Source organism: Schistocerca nitens, chromosome 6 (genome assembly GCF_023898315.1).
Source record: "Schistocerca nitens isolate TAMUIC-IGC-003100 chromosome 6, iqSchNite1.1, whole genome shotgun sequence".
In the NCBI taxonomy this organism is placed as follows: domain Eukaryota; kingdom Metazoa; phylum Arthropoda; class Insecta; order Orthoptera; family Acrididae; genus Schistocerca; species Schistocerca nitens.
The window spans coordinates 245,195,012-245,219,806 of NC_064619.1; the positions used below are offsets into that span (position 1 = coordinate 245,195,012).

The following is a 24,795-nucleotide window of genomic DNA, read 5'->3' on the forward strand; positions in this document are numbered from 1 at the left end:
TTACTAATTCTGTTTTCTGGAGTTCTCATCAGATGTCCAAAGAATTAGATGCGTTTCTTCCTGATTGTGCTCATGACTGGTTCTATTTTCTTATACACTGTTTCATTTGATGCTATTCTCCAATGTCCATTTATTTTATACTGTTTATTTATACATGTCCTAATTATTCTTCTTTCAATTTTTAGTTGTTGTTGTTGTGGTCTTCAGTCCTGAGACTGGTTTGATGCAGCTCTACATGCTACTCTATCCTGTGCAAGCTTCTTCATCTCCCAGTACCTACTGCAACCTACATCCTTCTGAATCTGTTTAGTGTATTCATCTCTTGGTCTCCCTCTACGATTTTTACCCTCCACGCTGCCCTCCAATACTAAACTGCTGATCCCTTCATGCCTCAGAATATGTTCTACCAACCGATCCCTTCTTCTAGTCAAGTTGTGCCACAAACTCCTCTTCTCTCCAGTTCTATTCAATACCTCCACATTAGTTATGTGATCTACCCATCTAATCTTCAGCATTCTTCTGTAGCACCACATTTCGAAAGCTTCCATTCTCTTCTTGTCCAAACTATTTATCGTCCATGTTTCACTTCCATACATGGCTACACTCCATACAAATACTTCCAGAAACGACTTCCTGACACTTAAATCTATACTCGATGTCAACAAATTTCTCTTCTTCAGAAACGCTTTCCTTGCCATTGCCAGTCTACATTTTATATCCTCTCTACTTCGACCATCATCAGTTATTTTGCTTCCCAAATAGCAAAACTCCTTTACTACTTTAAGTGTCTCATTTCCTAATCTAATTCCCTCAGCATCACACGACTTAATTTGACTACATTCCATTATGCTCATTTTGCTTTTGTTGATGTTCATCTTATATCCTCCTTTCAAGACACTGTCCATTCCGTTCAGTTGCTCTTCCAGGTCCTTTGCTGTCTCTGACAGAGTTACAATGTCATCGGCGAACCTCAAAGTTTTTACTTCTTCTCCATGAATTTTAATACCTACTCCGAATTTTTCTTTTGTTTCCTTTACTGCTTCCTCAATATACAGATTGAATAACATCGGGGAGAGGCTACAACCCTGTCTCACTCCTTTCCCAACCACTGCTTCCCTTTCATGCCCCTCGACTCTTATAACTGCCATCTGGTTTCTGTACAAATCGTAAATAGCCTTTCGCTCCCTGTATTTTACCCCTGCTACCTTCAGAATTTGAAAGAGAGTATTCCAGTTAACGTTGTCAAAAGCTTTCTCTAAGTCTACAAATGCTAGAAATGTAGGTTTGCCTTTTCTTAATCTTTCTTCTAAGATAAGTCGTAAGGTTAGTATTGCCTCACGTGTTCCAACATTTCTACGGAATCCAAACTGATCTTCTCCGAGGTCCGCTTCTACCAGTTTTTCCATTCGTCTGTAAAGAATTCGCGTTAGTATTTTGCAGCTGTGACTTATTAAACTGATTGTTCGGTAATTTTCACATCTGTCAACACCTGCTTTCTTTGGGATTGGAATTATTATGTTCTTCTTGAAGTCTGTGGGTATTTCGCCAGTCTCATACATCTTGCTCACCAGATGGTAGAGTTTTGTCATGACTGGCTCTCCCAAGGCCATCAGTAGTTCTAATGGAATGTTGTCTACTCCCGGGGCCTTGTTTCGACTCAGGTCTTTCAGTGCTCTGTCAAACTCTTCACGCAGTATCTTATCTCCCATTTCATCTTCATCTACATCCTCTTCCACTTCCATAATACTGTCCTCAAGTACATCGCCCTTGTATAAACCCTCTATATACTCCTTCCACCTTTCTGCCTTCCCTTCTTTGCTTAGAACTGGGTTGCCATCTGAGCTCTTGATATTCATACAAGTGGTTCTCTTCTCTCCAAAGGTCTCTTTAATTTTCCTGTAGGCAGTATCTATCTTACCCCTAGTGAGACAAGCCTCTACATCCTTACATTTGTCCTCTAGCCATCCCTGCTTAGCCATTTTGTACTTTCTGTCAATCTCATTTTTGAGACGTTTGTATTCCGTTTGGCCTGCTTCATTTACTACATTTTTATATTTTCTCCTTTCATCAATTAAATTCAATATTTCTTCTGTTACCCAAGGATTTCTATTAGCCCTCGTCTTTTTACCTACTTGATCCTCTGCTGCCTTCACTACTTCACCCCTCAGAGCTACCCATTCTTCTTCTACTGTATTTCTTTCCCCCATTCCTGTCAATTGTTCCCTTATGCTCTCCCTGAAACTCTCTACAACCTCTGGTTCTTTCAGTTTATCCAGGTCCCATCTCCTTAAATTCCCACCTTTTTGCAGTTTCTTCAGTTTCAATCTGCAGTTCATAACCAATAGATTGTGGTCAGAATCCACATCTGCCCCTGGAAATGTCTTCCAATTTAAAACCTGGTTCCTAAATCTCTGTCTTACCATTATATAATCTATCTGATACCTATTAGTATCTCCAGGATTCTTCCAGGTATACAACCTTCTTTTATGATTCTTGAACCAAGTGTTAGCTATGATTAAGTTATGCTCTGTGCAAAATTCTACAAGGCGGCTTCCTCTTTCATTTCTTCCCCCCAATCCATATTCACCTACTATGTTTCCTTCTCTCCCTTTTCCTACTGACGAATTCCAGTCACCCATGACTATTAAATTATCATCTCCCTTCACTACCTGAATAATTTCTTTTATCTCGTCATACATTTCATCAATTTCTTCATCATCTGCAGAGCTAGTTGGCATATAAACTTGTACTACTGTAGTAGGCATGGGCTTTGTGTCTATCTTGGCCACAATAATGCGTTCACTATGCTGTTTGTAGTAGCTAACCCGCACTCCTATTTTTTTATTCATTATTAAACCTACTCCTGCATTACCCCTATTTGATTTTGTATTTATAACCCTGTAATCACCTGACCAAAAGTCTTGTTCCTCCTGCCACCGAACTTCACTAATTCCCACTATATCTAACTTTAACCTCTCCATTTCCCTTTTTAAATTTTCTAACCTACCTGCCCGATTAAGGGATCTGACATTCCACGCTCCGATCCGTAGAATGCCAGTTTTCTTTCTCCTGATAACGGCGTCCTCTTGAGTAGTCCCCGCCCGGAGATCCGAATGGGGGACTATTTTACCTCCGGAATATTTTACCCAAGAGGACGCCATCATCATTTAATCATACAGTAAAGCTGCATGTCCTCGGGAAAAATTACGGCTGTAGTTTCCCCTTGCTTTCAGCCGTTCGCAGTACCAGCACAGCAAGGCCGTTTTGGTTAATGTTACAAGGCCAGATCAGTCAATCATCCAGACTGTTGCCCCTGCAACTACTGAAAAGGCTGCTGCCCCTCTTCAGGAACCACATGTTTGTCTGGCCCCTCAACAGATACCCCTCCGTTGTGGTTGCACCTGCGGTACGGCCATCTGTATCACTGAGGCACGCAAGCCTCCCCACCAACGGCAAGGTCCATGGTTCATGGGGGAAGCTATTTTTAGTATTCTGTCAATTTCTGCTGTGTTAGTTGTTTTGAAGATAGTTTCAGCGGCATATGTTATTTCTGGTTGTGTAACTGTTTTATAGTGTTTTAATTTTGCATCTATAGATAGGCTTCTTTTGTTGTATGTAGTTTTGGTAATGTAATTTGCATAGTTCAGTTTTTTATTCTATTTTGCCATGATGGCTTCTCATTTAGATTGTATGTTATTATTTCGCCTAAATATTTAAATTTATCAACAATTTTGATTTCCTGTTCTCCTATTGTAATTTTGTTTGCAAGTGGTGGATCAGTTAGCATAATCTCCGTTTTTTCAAATGATATTCTAAGGCCTACTTTCTCTGCTATTTCTTGTAGTGATTTCACTTGTTGCCTGGCTTTTTGAATGGTGTTGGATAGGAGAGCAAGATCATCAGCGAATCCCAAGCAGTTTAAGCTAATATTATCTTTTGCACTTCCAATTCTTATCCTCTTTGGATTGTCCTTGTACCATTCTCTCATTATGTATTCCAGTGCACAGTTGAAAAGTAATGGTGATAGGCAGTCACCTTGTCTTAAGCCTGTTTTTATGAGGAATGGTTCCGAAATTTCTCCTCTAAACTTCACTTTTGATTTGGTGTTGGTTAGAGTGAGTTGTATTATTTTAATTAGTTTTGGATGGAGTCCTAGATTTCTTAAAATTTTTAATACTGAAGGTTTGTGGAGACAGTCATATGCCTTCTTAAAATCTACAAATGTTATTGCCAGAGGTTTGTTCCAATTCTTGTAGTATGGCATAATCAATTTTAAACTAATTATCTGCTCTGCACAGCTTCTCCATGGTCTGAAACCTCCCTGATATTCCCCTAACTCCTGTTCTAATTGCTCCTTGATTCTTTCATATAGGATCTTGGATAGAATTTTATATGTGCAATCTAGGAGAGAGATTCCGCTGTAGTTGTCTGGGTTGCTCTTATCTCCCTTTTTGTGTAGTGGGTGGATGATAGCTGTGGTCCAATGTTCGGGAAATTGTTCTGTTACCCAAATTTTTGTTAGAGCCATGTGTAAGGAGGTCTTGACTGTGTCACTTGCATATTTCCACATTTCAACAAAAACCTGATCTTCTCCACATGCCTTATAATTTTTTTTGTTCTTTAAGAATTTCTTCTACTTCTTGGAAAGTTGGAGGGTCTAGTTTGTTAGGTTTGGTTTTTATTGGGGTATTTATGTTGATTTGTAAGGGTTCTTTGGGTTCCTCACAATTCAGAAGTTTGTAAAATGCTTTTGCCATGATTTCTGCATTTTCCTTGTTACTGTGTGTCATTCTTCCATCTTCATCTTTCAGTATTAGTGTAGGGGCCTCATATTGTTGTAGTTGTTTCCCAAAGATTTTTTAGTAGTTCCTGGAGTTGGTTTTATGATAATTACATTCTATAGACTTTATAATATCTTTATGAAATCCTCTCCTGATTCCTCTAATATTTTGAGTGAATTTTTTTCTTTCATTTTTTAGGTTGATGGCATTTTCTTCAGTTTTATGTGTTTGAAACTTTAACCATGCTTGGTGTCTATCTTCATGGAATTTGTCACATTCTGATGTCCACCATGCATGTTTCCTTCGTGGGTTCAAGGGAGCTAGATTCTCTGCTTCTTTTTTAAGATTAGGCACTAGTTGTTCTAGATCATCTGTTAATTTGATGGTTTGTGTTATTTGTTGGTACTTATTATTTTTAATTAGCTGATGTGGGTCAAACCTCCTTTTTATTTTATTAGTTTTTCCGGTCCTCTTCTTTAACGGTGTGAATTTGATTTTAATTTTAACCATATAATGGTCTGAGCCTGTGTCTACTCCTCTCAGTACTTTAACATTGTGGATCTCCTTATGAAAATTTTTGTCCATACAGACATGGTCTAGCTGCCACTCGCCCTTCCTCCGGTCTGGATGTTTCCATGTTTTAAGTTTACTTGGCTTCCTCTTAAAGTATGTTGATTTAGATATAAGGTTGTGTTCTCTGCAGGGTTCTACAAGTCTTTGACCGTTTTTGTTTGTAAATTTATGTGGACTCCATTTTCCAATTATATCTTTATATTTCCTTTCTTTTCCCAACTGAGCATTGAAATCTCCCAATAAGATTTTTACATTCTTTTTATTTACTCTGTTCACAGTTTGTTCTAGAAGGTCCCAAAATTTATCTACCTCTTCCTTTGTTTTTGTTAGACAATTTTTTTCATTTGTTGGGGCATGAGCATTCATTATTGTGTAGGTTTTATTCATTGTTTGAAAGCTTAGAGTCGCAATTCTTGGTGATACTGCTTGGAAATCCGTTACTGAATCTATTATTTTTATGTTTACTAAAAACCCTGTTCCAAACTGGGGACATTGTTTCATTGCCCTCGGTCCTGGTTTCCCATTATGAATTCTGTATCCTTGTGATTCGAATGGGTCCTCTGTGGTGTTTCTCATTTCTTGGATCCCTGTTATTAAAATTTTTTGTTTATTTAGTTCATCTGTGAGCTCCTTGAGTTTTCCGGTCTGAAGTAGTGAGTTTATGTTGTGTGTTGCTATATAATTTATTTGCTCATGTTTAATCTTCTTTTTGTGTTTTAGTGTGCATTTGGATGGTTGCAAACGCTCCGATTCGTTGCTGTCTTCTAGTTGACTACCCACTGAATCCGATGTAGCCTTTTCCTGCCTTTTTGAGCAGGACGGTGGAATTTTTTTCCTAAAAGACCTTTCCATTTTTGACTGTCGAAGGTTGTCAACCTTAGTTGGAGCAAGCTCTGATTTACAACTCCGGTTGTTAACCGCAGAGGGTGTGTTTGGTCCGCGAGAGCTATTTTATTGCACTCAAGTCCACCAGTAAACCGGTGAGGACTTCCCTATCCGCCACCTGGGAAGCGCCACGTAGGGGTATCACCTCTCCTCCTACTATGGCAGCATAGTAGGTTCGTGATGCTAATGTTTCCATGGAATTACTACATGCCAGTTTGGATGGTCTCATACCTTACAAATGGAAGACTTCATCAGTGAAATGGAAGGATAAAAAGTATGCAACTGGTTCCATAGCACTGTAATGTGGTCACGGGGTTATAAGAGAACCTCCTTATCATTGTCAGTAGAAGTGATGTGGGCAACGATGAAGGGGTATGTAGCAGATAAAAAATAATGCATTTAGGGGAGTCAGCACTGAAAGGCTGATCCATGAAGCAATTGACAAAAATCGGTACTGTTGATTGGGAAGGTTGCTTACATCCCACTGACAAACTGAAAGAAGAAGATTACCAGAAAAGTCGTTAGAGGCAAAATAATGGATTTGGGAATTGTCAGTGTGGCATCCACATCCAGCAGTTTGTTCTGAAGGCAGTGACAGTGAAACATCAGAATAAATATGCATGTGAATGGGATGTAAATTTATTTTGTAATTTTCATAGAACATTTACTTTCTTTTCAAGCTGTCTGTGCAGTAAAAAGTAGTTCAGAGCATAATCTGTTCTGTAATGGACTTTTTATTTGACTTATATCACTTTTCTGGCTAAAATACAACACAGTTAAAAATGCTGTTCATCCGGCTGTGAGTGTTTTAGAATTGATTCTTTCATTTTGTTGATAAAGTAGGAGGCAACAGAGGGTGTAATCCATTCTTTAAGGTGCAGTTCATTATAAAATCCATTCTGCGGCTTGAGAATCTGTATTACTGGTTTTTCTTCATGTTTTTATGGCTGGAAAAGCATGAATATGCATTACATTCTGTAATGTGTATTTCATACTTATTAGATACACTTCATTTATTATGAAATGTTTTGTAGCGCATAATGAACCAGATTGTAGGGAAGTAGATTACACTTCAACTATTGCAGCTGTCTGTAAAACAAAAGGTAGCTGCTGTCTGTGCACATTCAACCAAGTTGATGACACAGCATTCTTCATGAGCTGAACGAATGACCAGAATCCATTAATGTTGTTGCCTAGTGTTAATTTAACTGGGTTGACCAACTTACGTTGCCCTGCTAGCATTAGCTCCCATCTTAACTCCCAAAAGCACAGCTGCCTGCTATGTACAATGATGCAGGTGGATTCATGCAATGCTGATGTGCTTTTGATCATTTAATGGTGTTATACTGTGATAATATACTCGACTTCCTGTCAGCTGTGTTGTTTTTCAGGGTTACTGTTTTATGATTTTTCTCTGATGTAAACATGTGTAAATAATTTGCTTTGAAAGTTCATTACGATTTGTTTTCACCCAGAAAAGAAGTCCAATGGTGGATAAATTGGCAGATGTCTGCCACTGAACGAGGTTTATCAGCAAATAAAAATGGGTAACACATGCTTTCAAAGAGCAATTATAAATACTGTACACATGCGTTACACCATTGCGTACTTCATAACTCTCAAATAAGAAATGTATGCTGTCGATATTCTCAAGTGAATAATGGAAATGGAAGGTGATCAGTATATGTGATGAACATGGAATCAAACCATCCATCTGGTATAGTCCTACTTCGTGTAGAAGCAGTTAATTATAATAGTACGAGCATAGAGTATCACTACTTGCACAATGGATGTACTCAAATAAAACTATCATTGCACTGTATTCCAGTATTATTAACACACGAAGCAAAGTCAGGTGTATTTAGCTGGCACAATCTAGGGACACTTGTGTGTGTGTGTGTGTGTGTGTGTGTGTGTGTGTGTGTGTGTGTGTGTGTGTGTGTGTGTGAGGGGGGGGGGGGCTGTTTGTACTCGGGTTTGTCAAAGAATCTCTTCCTAAAGCTTGCAAGTCTTCATTATCTTTTGTGTGTGCCTTTTGATGACTCAACACTTCTGCTGTTTGGTGAGTGGTCTCCTTTACTGCTAAATTATGTAATGGGAAGCTTGGTTTGCACCTTAGAAGTATTGCATACTAGGATGAAGGTGGTTGGCTGTAATTTTGTGTTCTGGAAGTCTGTTTTTCCCCATATTAATTAACACACTAGTGTAATTAGCTACTGTGTAACATTTCGTTTATTTGCTTACAGAAACAGCACAATGAAGTTCTCTCTGCTCCATGCCACATTAATGACAACGTTTGGGCTGGCCATTCTGCAGCTGGTGCCAACAACATTGTTATTCAGCATGGCAGTTGCTTGAGTGCAAGCGATTTGGAGCGGCTAAGATTATTTGCCCAAGATTTCTGCCTTAAATCTCTTCTCCCCTTTGTTGAAAAGCAAATTCAGCTATTGAGTGATATTGTAAGTATAAATATTAGAAGGTAGTGTTTTTTTTAAGCTATGGTAGACATGCTAATTTATAGATTAAATGCACATTGGCTGCTTTCCACAACTTTGTAACAAAACTAATATTTCTCAGGAAGATTGGTACTCTTGCAGTCTGATTAGCAGTGCGTAATTCGCTTGCATATAAACTGGAGGTATAACAACAGTTTAAATCAATCAATTTGTGATGTGTTTCAGATTTCCAATAAGAAAGGAGTCAGTAGGTCTCTTTTTAGTGCAACAAAACGTTGGTTCGGAAGCAACAAACCAGGGACACCAGGTGCAAATAATCCAGTAAACGCAGTCATGTAAGTAGTGAATCAGTGTTTCATTTTATCCATGATGAATATGAGGTCAGTTATTTAACTCGATGTTAAAATGTAGGCTCAACCATCTTTCACCTTTAGCGGCAGAATTATTTTTGCAATAAAATTCTGATGATGAAAGCTTGCTCCTTCAAAATGTATCAGTTTTAGTGCTTTTGCATTCCACAAGAATAATTCTGATGACAAAAGCTTGCTCCTTCAAAACATTTCAATTTTAGTGCTTTTGTATTGTGGTCATCGGTCTCATCGGATTAGGGAAGGATGGGGAAGGAAGTCGGCCGTGCCCTTTCAAAGGAACCATCCGGGCATTTGCCTGGAGCGATTTAGGGAAATCACGGAAAACCTAAATCAGGATGGCCGGACGCGGGATTGAACCGTCGTCCTCCCGAATGCAAGTCCAGTGTCTAACCATTGCACCACCTCGCTCGGTTTTTGTATTGTGAAAGGTGGCTAAGTGTACATTTTAAAACTGAATATGACAGTTGTATACACACCATTAACCCTTTGCACTCCATAAGGCAGACACAGTGTGACTCTGCGCATTCTTATTTAAATCACCATTGCCTGGGTGGCAATCACACCACAGAGGATTGCACAGTCTCTTTATGGAAACAATGACGCCACTGAACAGCAGCTAGGGTATACATTAAAACAAAAAGTGCACTTTCACGCAAATATATTTCCAAAACATTACAATACAAAACTTTTCAGTGTATGATATTTTTTCAAACACTCATCAGGGTGGAGAGCTGGGTTTCATGTGCATGATTCACAGTAATACACAATTTCATTCCTGCCACCTTTCTCTTTTTCTACCTGAACACGCTGCAGAATCCTTATGCTTGTTCCCAGGAACTTGTTGATAATGTGCAACTGTCCACTCAAGCATTCCTCATCATCAGAAGTTGAACGACATACTTGTTTCTGTCCTGGATTTCTTTCTTCACCAACTAAGTATCTTATAAGAGTTTTACGGAATACTTTGTGAGACAGTTTTCAATTTTTCAAGTTCTTTTTTTTCGCAGTGATTCTTGTGTAATGAATAGGTATTTACAAGTCCTACCTCCAACAAACAGAAGTACAGTTTTTGTCACCACTTCAGACTTTCATTAGAAAACCATAACTGGAATAAAATGGTGAGATTGATCAGCTCCACCCATCTTTGAAGTATAATCAATAATGACATTTGGTTTCATTATTTCTTTCCGTTCCTTTCTGTATCTGCTTTCTATAAGTGCCACTGAGTTATTTACTGTTGTAGAAAGCATGAGAACTGTTCATGTATCTTGCCATGCTAGAACCATCATTATTTTTTATTGCGGATGCATTTTATTTTGTGCTTCTTCAGACACAGAACTTCCTTCTTGATTGGAGCTGGAACATTTTTGCTATTGTCTTGGATTGTTCTTATGAGGTGCACATTCTGTTTCAACAGTTAATCAGCTAATGCAACACCTATAAAAAACAGTCAGTGTACAAATGATACCCTGGCTGGCCTGTAGCATTTGTGATATTAGCCAGCAATTGAAGAACTATTCTTGGAAACATCTGAGTCTGGACAAATTGATGACTCTGTTGTCACAGCTCCAAAATAGGGTATCAAACTGCAAATATAACCATTTGATGAATCTGAAATCACATAAACGCTGAGTCCTCATTTTCTTGTTTTTTTTTGGGATTGTACATTTTGAATAGCACAAGGGACTTGAATGATACTGAAGATTCATCAGCAGCTAAATACCTTTGATAAATTTTGAGGAATGTGTGGGACAAGTAGCCCAACACATTCTTCACTTTACTTAGATATGGATGAACCTGAGTGTTGACATGTGTAGCACTCTCTGGATTAGAAACATGAAGTGCCCATTAAATTTGCATAAATCGCTTGTCTGAAAAGAAGTCAGGTGATTATAACCACTCTCCTGAAAAAAAGTCCTGCAAGTTCTTACTCTTTTGTAATGCCATATTCAGTAGCACACCACGGAAGTGTTTCATTTCTTCCTTGGTAACATTTCTCCAATCCCACCAAGCAGAATGTTGTGGAAGTGGTGTCACTTTACATATTTTTGCTGTAGCACATCTGTTTGTTTATTCTGGTATTTGTTGAAATAGGTTGTCTGTAAAAATTATCTGGAAGAAACAAACTGGCTATGATGGAACATTATATGTTTCAGGGATAAAACCACACTTTGAATTGTCAAAAGGAAAGTCTGTAAAGTCAATGTCATTTTCCCTCAACATCTGCTCTGACTCTTCTGGTGAATCACTAGAAAAATGTGAATTTTCTTGGTTTTCATCATCTTCTTCATTAGAATTGTTTAGAAATGGATCACACTAATCATCCAAATAACTCTCAATATCAGTGTCACTTAAAGATTCCTCTAAAAGCTGTAAATCTCTTCCTCAGAATGAACTGAATGTGAGGAATTAGCCATTGTGCATTCACAAACTTTAATGTAATAATTCCGAATTAAGAATTGATCATGTGAGAGCAGTAAAATCGTGTCTAATAAGGTTCGACATCGGAACGGAAAACAAAATTCGCAATGTTGAGCACCACTTGACGTTGGAGTGGAAAGGGTTCAACCATACAAAAATAGACTCTGTCTCATAGGCCTTACAAGCATTGAGTCCTTAAGAGGCATACTTGAACTGAAATATAATGTTCCAATGTCCCTATTAAACACTTCTGATGTCTGAAAAGTGCAATAAGCAATAATGTCGCAGGCATCAAAAGACTCAAGGCCAAACTTATATTTAACATTACCACAATGTACAATTGTGGCTGTTATTCACCCACATCCATGTTGAGCAGTATTATTCTTGAAACTTCCTGGCAGATTAAAACTGTGTGCCCGACCGAGACTCGAACCCAAGTTCGAGTCTTGGTCGGGCACACAGTTTTAATCTGCCAGGAAGTTTCATATCAGTACACACTCCACTGCAGAGTGAAAATCTTATTCAGTATTATTCTTCATAAACTTAAAGTTCAAAATTCCTTCAGCAAAAACAGATTGCCCAGAAGGAAAGGTGGAGCTCCTAATTGGCCCTGTGTAGTAATTGATATATTGTCAACAGACTTATAAACAATACCACATATTCGCCTTGTCCTGCTATAGTAATACGGCATCTCTGTAAGTCGTAAAATGCTGTTGCATGAACATCTGGACGACAGCTGACACCTTCCTTTCAGATACATTACTTATGTAGGCATCACTTATCGCTAACCACAACTTCTGGTCTGGCTTCCTTATCTACTTCCAATATGTCAGCAGTAGCAAGTGTGGTGCCTAGTAAAATTAGTGTTACGTCATTGTCCTCAACACCTCGCCTCATGCCCCTCCTTTCATACGGCTCAGAGTTGTGTGGCAAATCATGAGCTGCGACTCACAGAGAAGAATGATACCACTCAACATGGGTGTTGGTGAATAACAGCCACAATTGTATGTTGTGGTAATATTAAAGATAAGCTTGTCCTTGAATCTTTCAACACCTGTGACATTAATGCTTATTGCACAATTCATATATCAGAAGTAAACTTAATAGGGACATTGGAACATCATATTTCAGTTTCAGTATGCCTCTTGTTGTAAGTACTGGTAATGTTGACACTGAGTCAATTTTTGTATGGTTTAAAGTTGATGGCATATGTGCACTTCACTTTTAGTGGTTTTGTATTGTGAAAGATGCCTGAGCATACATTTTAAAATTGAGTATGGCAGTATGTGCAGAATTGGAAGACAGTATGCTGCTTGGTATTTAAAAAGCTTGTTTCGGCTTCATTGCCTTCATCAGTACATGTCCTGAAGTAGATGGACATATGTCAGCTTTGAGTAAACCATTATTGCTGTCTGTAGTTGTTGGGTGTAATATTTTTTCAGCAATGTTTTTCCTGTTGCTCACATATATTAGAATGCATTTTATTATCTGAATGGTTATACAAATTTAAGCTTGACAGCTAGTTGTTTATTAAAATATATGTGCAGCAGATCCCACAATAAAGAAAAAGGAATATGACAGTGTTGCAGTTCATTTCAGTTGAAGGGATTGAACAGTGAGTGGAATTGTACCATGAGCCCCATACACATCTTGTCGTTAGTAATGAACTCAATAAAAAAGTGTATTTTAATTTGATGATAAAAATAATGGTTATTGTTGCTGCCATTGCCCTCTTCGTGCTTTGCTGACATGGAATGACAATGCATGTTACAGCACTATTTCTCAGTTTTAAATGGAACTTTTGATCTTATTATACAGCAGCTGAAGCTTAACAGTACCACTTCCAGCAATTTCCTTTAAATTTGAAAGAGTGAAAGAATATTTCCAGAATGAATTTTCACTTTACAATGGAGCGTGTGCTGGTTTAAATCTTTCTGACTGATTAAAACTGTGTGGTAGACCAGGACCTGAATCTGGGACCTTTGCCTTACATGGACAAGTGCTCTACTGACTGAGCTAGCTGACCACAAGTCATGACCTGCTCTCATAGCTTTATTTCATCATTTCGTCATCTCCTCTACCTTCCAGATTTCACAGTTCTTCTCCACATCTGGCAGGACTCACACTCCAGTAAAGTAGGATGTTATGGAGAGAAGGTTGATAACTAGAAGATGAGGTAGTGATGGAAGTAAAGCTGTGAGTGTGGGTTGCGATTTGTGCTTGGATAGCTCAATTGGTAAAGTACTTGTGTGTGAAAGGGAAAGGTCCCAGGTCTGAGCGCCCTTGTGGCACACAGTTTCAATTTCCCAGGAAGTTTCAAATCATTACAATCTGCTGCAGAGTGAAAATTCAGTCTGAATACTTTAGGCTGGTGCTACGATTACAAGCTGTGTATTTATGAGGAAGATGATTTCATTTTTTCCCTTAAGACAAATGTTTGAGATTATAAAATGGAAAGATAAAATATATGAAACAGGTGATTTCATGTACCTGATTGCCAGATCTATTCAGAAACCAACACATCACATTATTGTAGTGTGTCTTTTCACTAATATAGCTTGCATAATTTTCTAATCTTGATTTGATTTGAACCGCGAGGTAAAAACATAAGTGGTCCTAGCCCACTATTGGCTGGGCTGAAACAGGGTTATTGTGTGATTTTGCTCACTGTGATTCTACTAAAGCCAATCTGTACTCTTAAAGAGTAGTAAGAGGCCTTTTACTAGTTCTTTGTTAGATACAATTTCTTCAGGCTTTGATTACTTGAATATTCTGTGTCTTTTGACCTGTAACACTTCACATTGGAAGATTAGGTGTGGAGCAGTTTCATCACCCTCACCACACAGCTTCTTTGAAACGTGACTTTGACACCATTAACTTGCCAGCTTCTTGTTTTTGGATCATAGTCTGACATTATGCACATGCTTTCTGATCCAGTTTAATAGTTTTTGCTTAACCATAAACTTAGTGATGGTTAGGACAGGTTCTGGTCCAATAAATGGAGTGATCACACCTGTCCTGGCCAACCTATCAGTTTGTTCATTGCCACTGATTCCTGTGGGATCAGGGGCCCACAGCAGGTTTTTCCTGTTTGCTTTTCCTTATTCTTTGAAGGGCTTTGTGACATTTTGCAATGATCTTTGATCTTTCTGCAGAGGCTGAAAAAATTACAGAGCTGATTGTCTGAAAAAATGTAAATACTACGATCTTCTATTGCCTATGGAAATTCTCTTCTGCCCATTCCCTGGTAACAGACATTTCCACCTGGAATACTCTGGCCAGCTTCGCTAGAGAAATTGCTCTCTGTAGTCTAAGCTGTACCCCACGTACCCCAGCCCCAGTGCCTTCATCTGTTTTCGACTGATTAGTAAACCAGACTACATGTCCTGCAGGATGTCATGGTTCATACTTCCACTGCTATCTAGCTCCAGTTGTTGCATTTAACCCTTGAGCAGTTGCACCATTTTTTATGAGTAGTTATGCTGTGATCTTCTTTGTACACATGTATAAAGAATAGCAGCTTTGTTACAGAGGTATGCAGTATGAGCATAACCACAGTTTAACTGTAGTTTAATTGAACAATGATAAAATAAACTTACATTATATTATCTAAATCGCTGTTTAATTAAACAATAATAAAATAAATTTTCACTATAGCACTCTGTTGCCACATAAAAGTGCTACCCCACAGTAATGACCCACTCAAAGCATTAAACAGCACAGTTGCATGAGATCCCAGCCAACCACTCATTCAATTACTAATTACCTCATTGACAAGTGCCTCATTTTGGGGTTGTGCTGCTAGCTCAGAATCTGGATCACTTTCTTGCATGTATCGTAATTTTTTTTCTTACCGAGATCGCCGTTTATTTTATATTACTGCTGCTTATTTTGATGTATGACAGCGCAATTCATCACTGTGTTAGCTGAAGCAATAATGGAGGACTAGATATGGGCTCCCTATTGTAAAACAGCAATGGAACAGTGCAAGTCAATATTTTTTGGGGTTGACACACTATATTCATAGGTACACCCACTCGACGGTTAAAGTTTTACTGAACCAGCTGGAAGTTCTTGTATAGTCAGCCAGCATTTCTTTGACCATTCCTGTTTTTACCACATTCACTGTATGGTGTGGGATTCGGGATATCCTGAAAGTATTTGGCTTTTATTAATCTTTTCTGCAGAGGCAGTCAATTTATTTGAAACGAAGTGTTTCATTCCACACCATTGGTTAATTCCAACTGTTTGCTGAATTTCAGGAGAATGTTTTCATCATCTGACATGTATGGCATTATGCCATAATAAAGAATCAAACATAAGGTATTACAGTACTGAAACTGCTAGAAAATTTGCATCCTGTAAACCACGCTGAAAAGCTTAATATCAGATTGGGGCCAACTTCATTGTGAATCTGGACATATGAATGTGCACTTTAAGTTGTATTCTGCATTTTAGTATGGTTTATGTAATTCTGCTGCTCTTGGAATATCCTTTGATGTCTTGTTTCTTCTACAATGCAATGTAAGATCTCTTAATGCTATATATGTATGAACAAACAGGCTTCCTATGTCATCGTAGCTGTGCATGCACAGTAATGCCTGTCTTCTGTCATTCTCTGGCAACTGCTGAAACAAACATATTTCTAACAGGTTGCAGGAAAATGCTGTGAATGGTGGTTTGAAAAGCATTGCTTTTGAAGTAAATTTCATTTTTCGCAAAATTAATTATGTTACGTGTGAGAATGTGCAATAAATTTCTTAAATTGCAGAGCGTTTGACTCTCATGTAAAACTTAACACTTAAAGGACCTGCAACTTAGAAAGATTTTGAGTCCAGAAGACTAGAAATTTGTCATTAACTTCTGTAATACAAAAATATGCAGTGTACATATTGCTGCTCATAAAAGATCTTTCCAAAACTCTCCGTTTTAGTGCCGGAAAGTTCCCCACTGGTGTATAAAACCTTAACCATTCAAAGGATTGATCAGTTTTACAGTTCTGAGGGAAAGTATACTGTCACTTAACATGGAAGAAGTGTATTTTTAACCCAAAAATCAGGGATTTTTTTTTTATTTATCTGCATATACACCCTGTTATAAGAGTACGTTTCACCTTCGAACATGTATTGCTTATGTGAGGACTCCATGATAGTTTCGTACCCTGAGTTGCCCCTAGATACTTCACTATCCACTCCACTGGTAGTTTCATTGAGAATCCCAAGATTCCAGTAGGTAAGCTGGATATGCTTTCCTCATACATTGATGAGGCAGAACATTATGACCACCTACCTAATAGCCAGGATAACGGTGGAGACTCATTGTAGCATGGAAGCAGTGAGGCCTTGGTAGGTTGCTGGAGGGAGTTGGCACCACTTCTGCACATACAACCCCCCAGGGGCTCAGCATTTATTTGCTGAGTACGGGCTTGGCAACCCTGTGGTCCTGAGCCGGGGACTGGTCAGCGCCGCCAGTCTCCTGTCGCCGTAACCCCCAGACATGCTTCAGTGACCACCGCATGGCGCGGCGGTGGAATGTTGTGTGCTGCGGGGAATGGTAATCTTGGCTTGACCGCCTGGATTGCGAGGAAGGCAAACCTCTATAAAAACCCCTCAATCTTACGGTGTGCTGCGCGCCTATAAGATGCATGGCTGTTGGGGTAGAACAGTCGCAAGCGGGCAACCTCTGGGGCACCTGCCGCACCCCAGTTGTATAAGGCTTACTCAGGCACGCGGGGCTCTGTCTGAGCGGACCTTTAGTTCCCTATCTGCTCGTGGGACCACAATGGACCCTTCAACCTCTACATTTCCCCCTACCAGTGGATTGGGTGGGCCACTGGTAGGAAAACACACCCCATCGAAAAAGTGACATCGTGCTGCGAGTCCTCCAGTGCCTGGTGTTACTTGAGATTTATCAGACTGTCGTAACAGAGCACATGCTGATAACCAGAATGTGTTTTTGATTGTCAAACGGAAGGAAGGTAGCTTTGAGAGGGTTTCTCCCTTTTACATCCACAAGGGTCTTGAGGGAATTGCAGGAACACTGAAATCTGTGAAGCGACTGCGCAATGGGACTCTGTTAGTTGAAACTTCTAGTTCCCGTCAAGTCACTTCTCTTCGGAAAGCAACCTGTCTCGGAGAGTACGCTATCGAGACTGAGCTCCACTCCACTTTGAACTATAGTAAGGGTGTTGTGACATGTAGGGACTTGGTGGATATCCCCAAGGACGAGTTGAAATCTGAGTGGGCTGACGAAGGTATTGTCGACGTGCAGCATATTATGAAACGAGTCGATGGGGACCTAGTCAAATCAGACTCATTTATTCTCATGTTCAATTGCCCGAGACTCCCAGAGCATGTTAAAACGGGTTTCTTACGTTTGCCAGTACGGCGGTATTTCCCCAACCCAATGCGCTGTTTTAAATGTCAGCGCTTTGGGCATACTACGTTGGGGTGCAATGGGATAGCCACTTGTGGCAAATGTGGTCAGCCTGCCCATGAAGGAGCCGATTGTTCATCACCTGTGAAGTGCGTGAATTGCTCTGGGAGTCACCCTGTCTGGAGCCGGGTCTGCCCCATCTATCTCGAGGAACGGAAGATACAGGAGATCAAAACATCTAAGCGCATCCCCTATGGTGAGGCCAAGAAGCTCTTTAAGGCCATGCAGCCTCCTGTGTTTACAACATCTTTCGCTTCCACTCTGCAGAAACCAGTACAGTTGGCCACTGTTGCTACACAAACGGATGTTGCTAGTGTCAGCACTAATACCTGTGTTTGCCAGTGCACTTGTGCTGCTGCGGTTGTTTTGAAACCTGCAGCTCTCCCCACAACGTCGGACAAGGCGCGGTTGCTGACATTGGGGTACTTCCTGCCCCTCCCCATATGGCACCTTCTGCCCAGGCGTGTAAAGCTCCAACTGTTGACAAGGTTCTGCATTCTAAGTCCCCCCAAGATGAAGACACCGAAGGTGAAGGTTTTGCCACCTGAGGAGACTAGTCAGGGTCAGTCCGATGACGATGCCATCATACTGTCTGACATCTCCCTTGGGTCGCCATCGGAGCTGATGGACATTGATGTCGACCGGGGGTGATATTCTCGCCCCAGGAATAAATCTCCGGCCAGTACGGGCTCTCCTCCGAAGCAGAGAGGCAGGGTGAAAATTCAGCCACCCTGATCACTGGCTCCCATATTACAGTGGAACCTGAATGGGTTCAGGACGCATGTGGCCGAATTACAACTCCTTGTACGAGAGCACCCCTTGTGCTTATGTCTCCAAGAGACACATTTTCGGGCCACTGATGCTCCTTCTTTACGGGGCTATACCGTGTATCGAAAAGGTGATCTGATGGGGGAAAGGGCAAAGGGTGGTGTTGCAGTTTTTGTCCGTGACATGCACCACTCATCTGAGCTCCCTCTCGTTACGGACTTGCAAGCAGTTGCAGTTGACCTTCTTGTGGGGCGGAGGCTCACAATCTGTTCCGTTTACTTACCACCGCAGGATGCAATAGACTCTGAGGCTCTCACAGACCTTATTAGCCAACTCCCCCGCCCATTTCTCCTTCTGGGGGACTTCAATGCTCATAATGTCTTACGGGGCTCTACGACTACTTGCCCCAGGGGTCGCATTCTGGAAAGCCTTATGGCGTCCGAAGAACTGTGCATCCTCAACTCTGGTACTCCCACTAATTTCTGTACTGCTTCTGGGTCGTCGTCAGCTATTGACCTTTCCTTTTGCTCTCCTGCTCTGTGGGAGGTTGCCGCTGACCTCCATTCTAGTGACCACTTCCCCCTTTGGATTCGCCTCCTGGATGAGACTGTGGCATTACCAGTGCCGCCCAGGTGGCACCTCTGCAGAGCTGACTGGACACTTTTCAGCCATTTAGCTGTTTTGGAACACCGTGCCAGCGTCCACGAATGGGTCGACCATGTTACAGCCGTGATCTCCCATGCTGCTGAATTGTCGATCCCACGGTCCTCAAGTCATCCCAAGAGGCGTGCTGTCCCTTGGTGGACCACTGAGTGCCGCTCAGCCATCCGAGCCCGCTGTGCAGCTCTGCGCCGCTTCAAGTGCCGTCCCTCAGCTGACAATCTTGCGGCCTTTCGGGTGGAAAGGGCCAAGGTGATTAAAGAGAGCAAACGATGGTCATGGCAGTCGTTCTTGAACTCCATCTCCCACTCCACTAGTTCTACGAAAATATGGGAAGCCATCAGGAGGATTTCCAGGAAATGCAGCCAACTACCTGTCACGGCATTGCTGCATCAGTGTGATCTACTCACGGCGCCGAGAGGCATTGCCCAGACACTGGCCATGCATTTTGCGGAATCTACTGCCACTATTAACTGTGATCCAGATTTCTGCCGCTACTGCACTGCCATCGAGAGGGATCACTTGGACTTCCGGTCTCCAAATTCTGAACCCTACAACTGCTCCCTCACATTGTGGGAACTGGATTCGGCGCTGTCTGTGGCTCATGATACTGCGCCAGGTGATGATCAAATCCTGTACAGCATGCTGCAGCACTTGTGCTGCCATCCAAGGAAGTTCTCCTGAATTGTTTTAATATGATATGGTCATCTAGCACATTCCCTGACTCATGGAGGGAGGCGATTTTGATTCCCCTCCTCAAACCGGGGAAGGACCGAATGCATCCCAGTAGTTATCGGAGTATTGCTTTGACAAACTGTGTCGGGAAGACATTGGAACGCATGGTCAACCTTCGCCTGGTTTGGCTGCTCGAGACCAGGCAGCTCCTTAGCCACTCTGTGTGGCTTTCGGAGACGTCGTTCAACTATAGACAACTTGACCCTGCTTGAGGTGGCCATCCAGCAGGCCTTCCTACGTAACCAGCATTGTCTAGGTGTATTCTTTGACATTAATAAGGCATATGACACTACTTGGCGCTGCCTTATCCTCAATCAACTCCATCAGTGGGGCTTTCGTGGCCATCTCCCCTTCTTCGTTCGGTCCTTTCTTTCCCGCAGCCTCTTTCGATATGGGGTTGGTAATGTGCTATCTGATTTGTACGTGCAGGAGAATGATGTTCCTCAGGGTAGCATTTTAAGTGGTGGTGGTTACTGTTTAACGTCCCGTCGACAACGAGGTCATTAGAGATGGAGCTCATGCTCGGGTTAGGGAAGGATTGGGAAGGAAATCGGCCGTGCCCTTTGAAAAGAACCATCCCGGCATTTGCCTGAAGCGATTTAGGGAAATCACGGAAAACCTAAATCAGGATGGCTGGAGACGGGATTGAACCGTCGTCCTCCCGAATGCGAGTCCAGTGTGCTAACCACTGCGCCACCTCGCTCGGTTAGCATTTTAAGTGTCACCCTCTTTGCCATCGCCATTAACAGTATCACGTCCACTATCAGGAGTCCGGCGCAATGCTCCTTGTTTGTGGACGATTTTGCTGTTTTCTGTTCTTCCTCCAATCTTGTCACTGCTAGTCAGCAGCTGCAGCTTACGATAAAGCGATTAGAGGCATGGACTGCGAAGACGGTTTTTAACTTTTCTGCAGACAAATGTGTGTGTGTGTTCATTTTAATCGTTCTCGACATGCTTTTACCTCCCCTGAATTGCGTCTTAGGGACACCATTCTTCCATTTAGAGACACTGTGAGGTTCCTGGGCCTCACTTTTGATTCCAAGTTGTCGTGGTTGCCGCACCTTAAAGACCTCAAGGTGCGGGCCCTGAAGGCACTGAATGTTTTGAAGTGTCTGAGCCATCGGTCCTGGGGAGCAGATCGGGTGCGTCTGCTGCAGTTTTATAGGGCTTTCGTCCGGTCGCGTCTTGACTATGGATGCACCGTGTATGCCTCATGGCTCAGCGAGGCCTTCGTATCTGAAGTTTCTTGATGCAGTACACCATGAGGGTATCAGGCTGGCCACTGGTGCATTCCGTACCAGTCCCATCCCCAACCCGTGTGCTGAGGCAGGGGAACCGCCGCTCCTCATGGTGTGACGGGTGTGTCAATTCCTTGCCTGTCCTACCTCCCCCGCGTACCCTACCGTTGCCCGACCGCCTATGGAACGTCTCTTTTCCAGTCGTCCCAGGGCAACGAGACCATTTGGGATTTGTGCCAAGCATTTGCTTGAGTCCCTTGGTGTGGAGCGTGTGGCACCCCAACTCCAGGGTTTTACCCGCCTGCCTCCCTGGTTGCTCCAGAGGCCCAGCGTCATTTTAGACTTGTCAGAGTACCGGAGGAGCTGCACTCCTGCGTTTGTTTTTACCTCCTTATATTACGATATTTTAAACCAGCGTCCTGACCAAGTAGCAGTATTTACGGATGGCTCTAAACAGGGGGACTCTGTTGGTTGTGCTGTTGTTTTCCCTGATCGAGTCGTCAAGTTACGGCTTCCTGCGGCGTTTACCATCTTTGATGCCAAATTGTTTGCGATCTTGCGGGCATTGGAGCAGATGAGATGTATTCCCAGTCTTAAGTTTCTCATCTGTTCTGACTCCCTGAGTGCCCTTCAGACCATGCAACACTTGTACCCAGCAGATACGGTCGTCCAGAACATCCGTGATGCCCTACTCCACCTGCAATGACAGGGGAAGGAGGTTTCCTTCTGCTGGGTGCCGGGGCACGTGGGTATTAGGGGAAACGAACTGGCAGATGTGGCTGCCAAAGATGCATGTTCCCTCCCTCACGTTGTTGAATGTGCCGTCCCCCTCCATGCTGTTACCTCCCTTTTGCGTTTTCGTGTTATGCGTCAATGGGAAGAGGAGTGGCTGGCAGTCGGTGAAAATAAGCTGCGTTTGGTCAAGGCCACCATGCGGCCATGGCGTACGTCCTACCAGTCATGCAGGCGGAATGAGGTTCTCCTCACTCGCCTCTGCATCGGGCACAGTCCCTTAACGCATGGTTTTTTACTGCGGCGGAGGACCCCCCAATCTGCAGTGCTTGTGGCGTCCAGATTACTGTCCACCACATTTTACTTGACTGTCCTTTATTCTCTGACCAGAGGGTGGTGGTTTCCTTACCACCGGATTTGCCCTCTATTTTGCAAGTCGATGCAACGACTGTGGTTAAGGTCTTACGGTTTTGTGTCCTGTCCAATTTGTTGCCTCAGATTTTAGGGAGAGGATTTTAATGTGCTGCTGGGTGACTGGCTCACCCAGGTTGTAGGTAAGAGGTCCGCCAGTCACGATTATCTACTTGTTTCACTTCGATTTCTGTTCTCTTTTCCTTGTGTTTCCTTTCCTTTTTTAGTGCGTTTCGTTTCCTCTTGTTTTGCCTCTGCATAAGAGGATTTGGAACTGTGTCAGGCCTGTGTCTATTAGCCGTTCTCCTTGTTCGCTGTCTGTCTTCGTCCCTTCACCGCATGTGTTCCTGTTTCTATGCGTTTGGGCGCTGATGACCACACTGTTTAGCGCCCGAAACCCCCCCCCCCCCCCCACACACACACTGCACATACAAGTCACCTAATTCCCCTAAATTCCGGGGAGGTGGACAATGAGATCTGATGCCATATTCAGTCACATCCCAGATGTGTTTAATCGTGTTCGTATCTGGTGTATTGGGGGGCCAGCACATCAATTGGAACTTTCCCGAGTGTTCCTTGAGCCAATCCATCACACTCCTGGCTGTGTTACATGGTGCATTATTTTGCTGAAAAATGCTACTGCCATCGGGAAAAATGATTGTCATGAAAGGGTATACATAGTCTGCAACCACTGTATGATACTCCTTGGCCATCGTGGTGCCTTTCACAAGCACCTCTTGACCCATGGATGCCCATGGAAATGTTCCCCAGAGCATAACAGAGCCACCTCCAGCTTTTCTCCATCCTGCAGTGCAGGTGTCAAGGAGCTGTTCCTCTGGAAGACAATGGACTTGTGCCCTCCCATCGGCATGATAAAGGTATCGGGATTCATCAGACCACGCTACTCTCTGCCACTGTGCCAATGTCCAGAGCTGATGGTCATGTGCCCATTTCAGTCGTAGTTGCCGATGTCATGGTGTTAACATTGTCACATACACAGGTTGTCAGCTGTGGAGGCCCATCATTCAGTGTGTTTGCTGCGCTGTGTGTTCACACACATTTTTATTGTGCGCAGCATTAAAGTCTGATGTTTGTTCCCTCACAGTTTTCCGCCTGTCCAGTTTACCAGTCTGCCCAGCCTCCGACGTCTGACTTCTGTAATGATGGATGGCTGCCCAACCCCATGATGTCTGAATGTGGTTTCACCTTGGTTTTGCCATATGTGGAAGACACCACAGCAATCATTGAACAAAAGGTGTACAGTTTGCGAATTCTAACAGTACTATGTGCCATTGTTTTCCAAGTATTACACTGACTGTCATCTGTGTGTCAGTGGCAAAATCAGCCTCTAGTATTGCACTGTTCAGTGAGTTCATTCATCACTAGGTTCCACAGTAGTGGTGATTAAACCCTCTTTGTGGGCACCCTCCAGTGGTGGTCGACCCAGTGAGAATGCTGGCACCTCTGTAGATCTCATGGAACTGGATCCTCCAGCCTGGATGCCCAGTTGTAGTGAGTCTTTAAAGGCTGCAGTTAGGCAGCTGTTGAGGTGACAACCTTTCATTTTTTTCCCTCCTCTCCTTTCCCCATCATGACTCTCCCCCAACAAAACATTTTCAGCATTAGAACCAACAATGAGGAATTGCGGATGCTCTTGGAATCCCAGCTTCCACTTGTTTTATGCCTCCAGGATACAAAATTTCAGCCTTGTGACTGCTGTGACCTCTCACAATTCTTTCCAGTCCACTTCACCCCAATAATGGCATTCCATCTCATGGGGGAGTTGTGCTGCTCTTCCAGAATGATGTTCATAGTCAAACTATCTTACTGAACACCATGCTTTTAGTTGTTACAGTCTGCATTTTCCTACTTTCCTACTTTGCTTTACCTTTTCTCTTTGTACCTTCTGCATCCCTCCGTCATACGGTGTCATCGGGACAGACTTCCACCAGCGTATTGGGCAACTCCCTCACCCCTTTCTGCTGCTCAGTGACTTTTAATGCATACCGTCCCCTTTGGGGCTCTTCGAGAACCTGTTGGCTTGCTTCTTTCATTTTCTCCTGCTGTGTCGTTACAGTTCTTTTCGTGTACTTTTTTCCTTTCCACAATTTTAAGTGGTAAGATTCATTTGGGGTATGGTTTTCATTTGAGACCTGTGACCTCAAAAATAGGGACTGATAATCCAGCAGTTTATCCCTTTACTCCCCAAACAAACCAACCAACCAGAACCTAATCTGAGAGGTGCCCTCTTGGCTTACCTTCTCAATCAACTCAGCCTCATCTGCCTTTACACTGGAGCACCCACATTTCTTTCAGGCTGCACATACAC

General features: G+C 42.3%; 1 protein-coding gene across 3 annotated transcripts in view; it reads left to right on the forward strand.

Annotated features, from left to right (window-relative positions):
• The window catches only part of LOC126262211 (trafficking protein particle complex subunit 8), a 309,618-nt gene that overhangs the window by 51,038 nt on the left and 233,785 nt on the right, over nucleotides 1-24,795 (forward strand). For all 3 annotated transcript variants that reach the window (XM_049958637.1, XM_049958638.1, XM_049958639.1), the window contains 2 exons: nucleotides 8,486-8,698; nucleotides 8,921-9,030. In XM_049958637.1, the coding sequence (XP_049814594.1) occupies nucleotides 8,486-8,698; nucleotides 8,921-9,030 (323 nt within the window). The remainder of the gene's footprint in view (nucleotides 1-8,485; nucleotides 8,699-8,920; nucleotides 9,031-24,795) is intronic.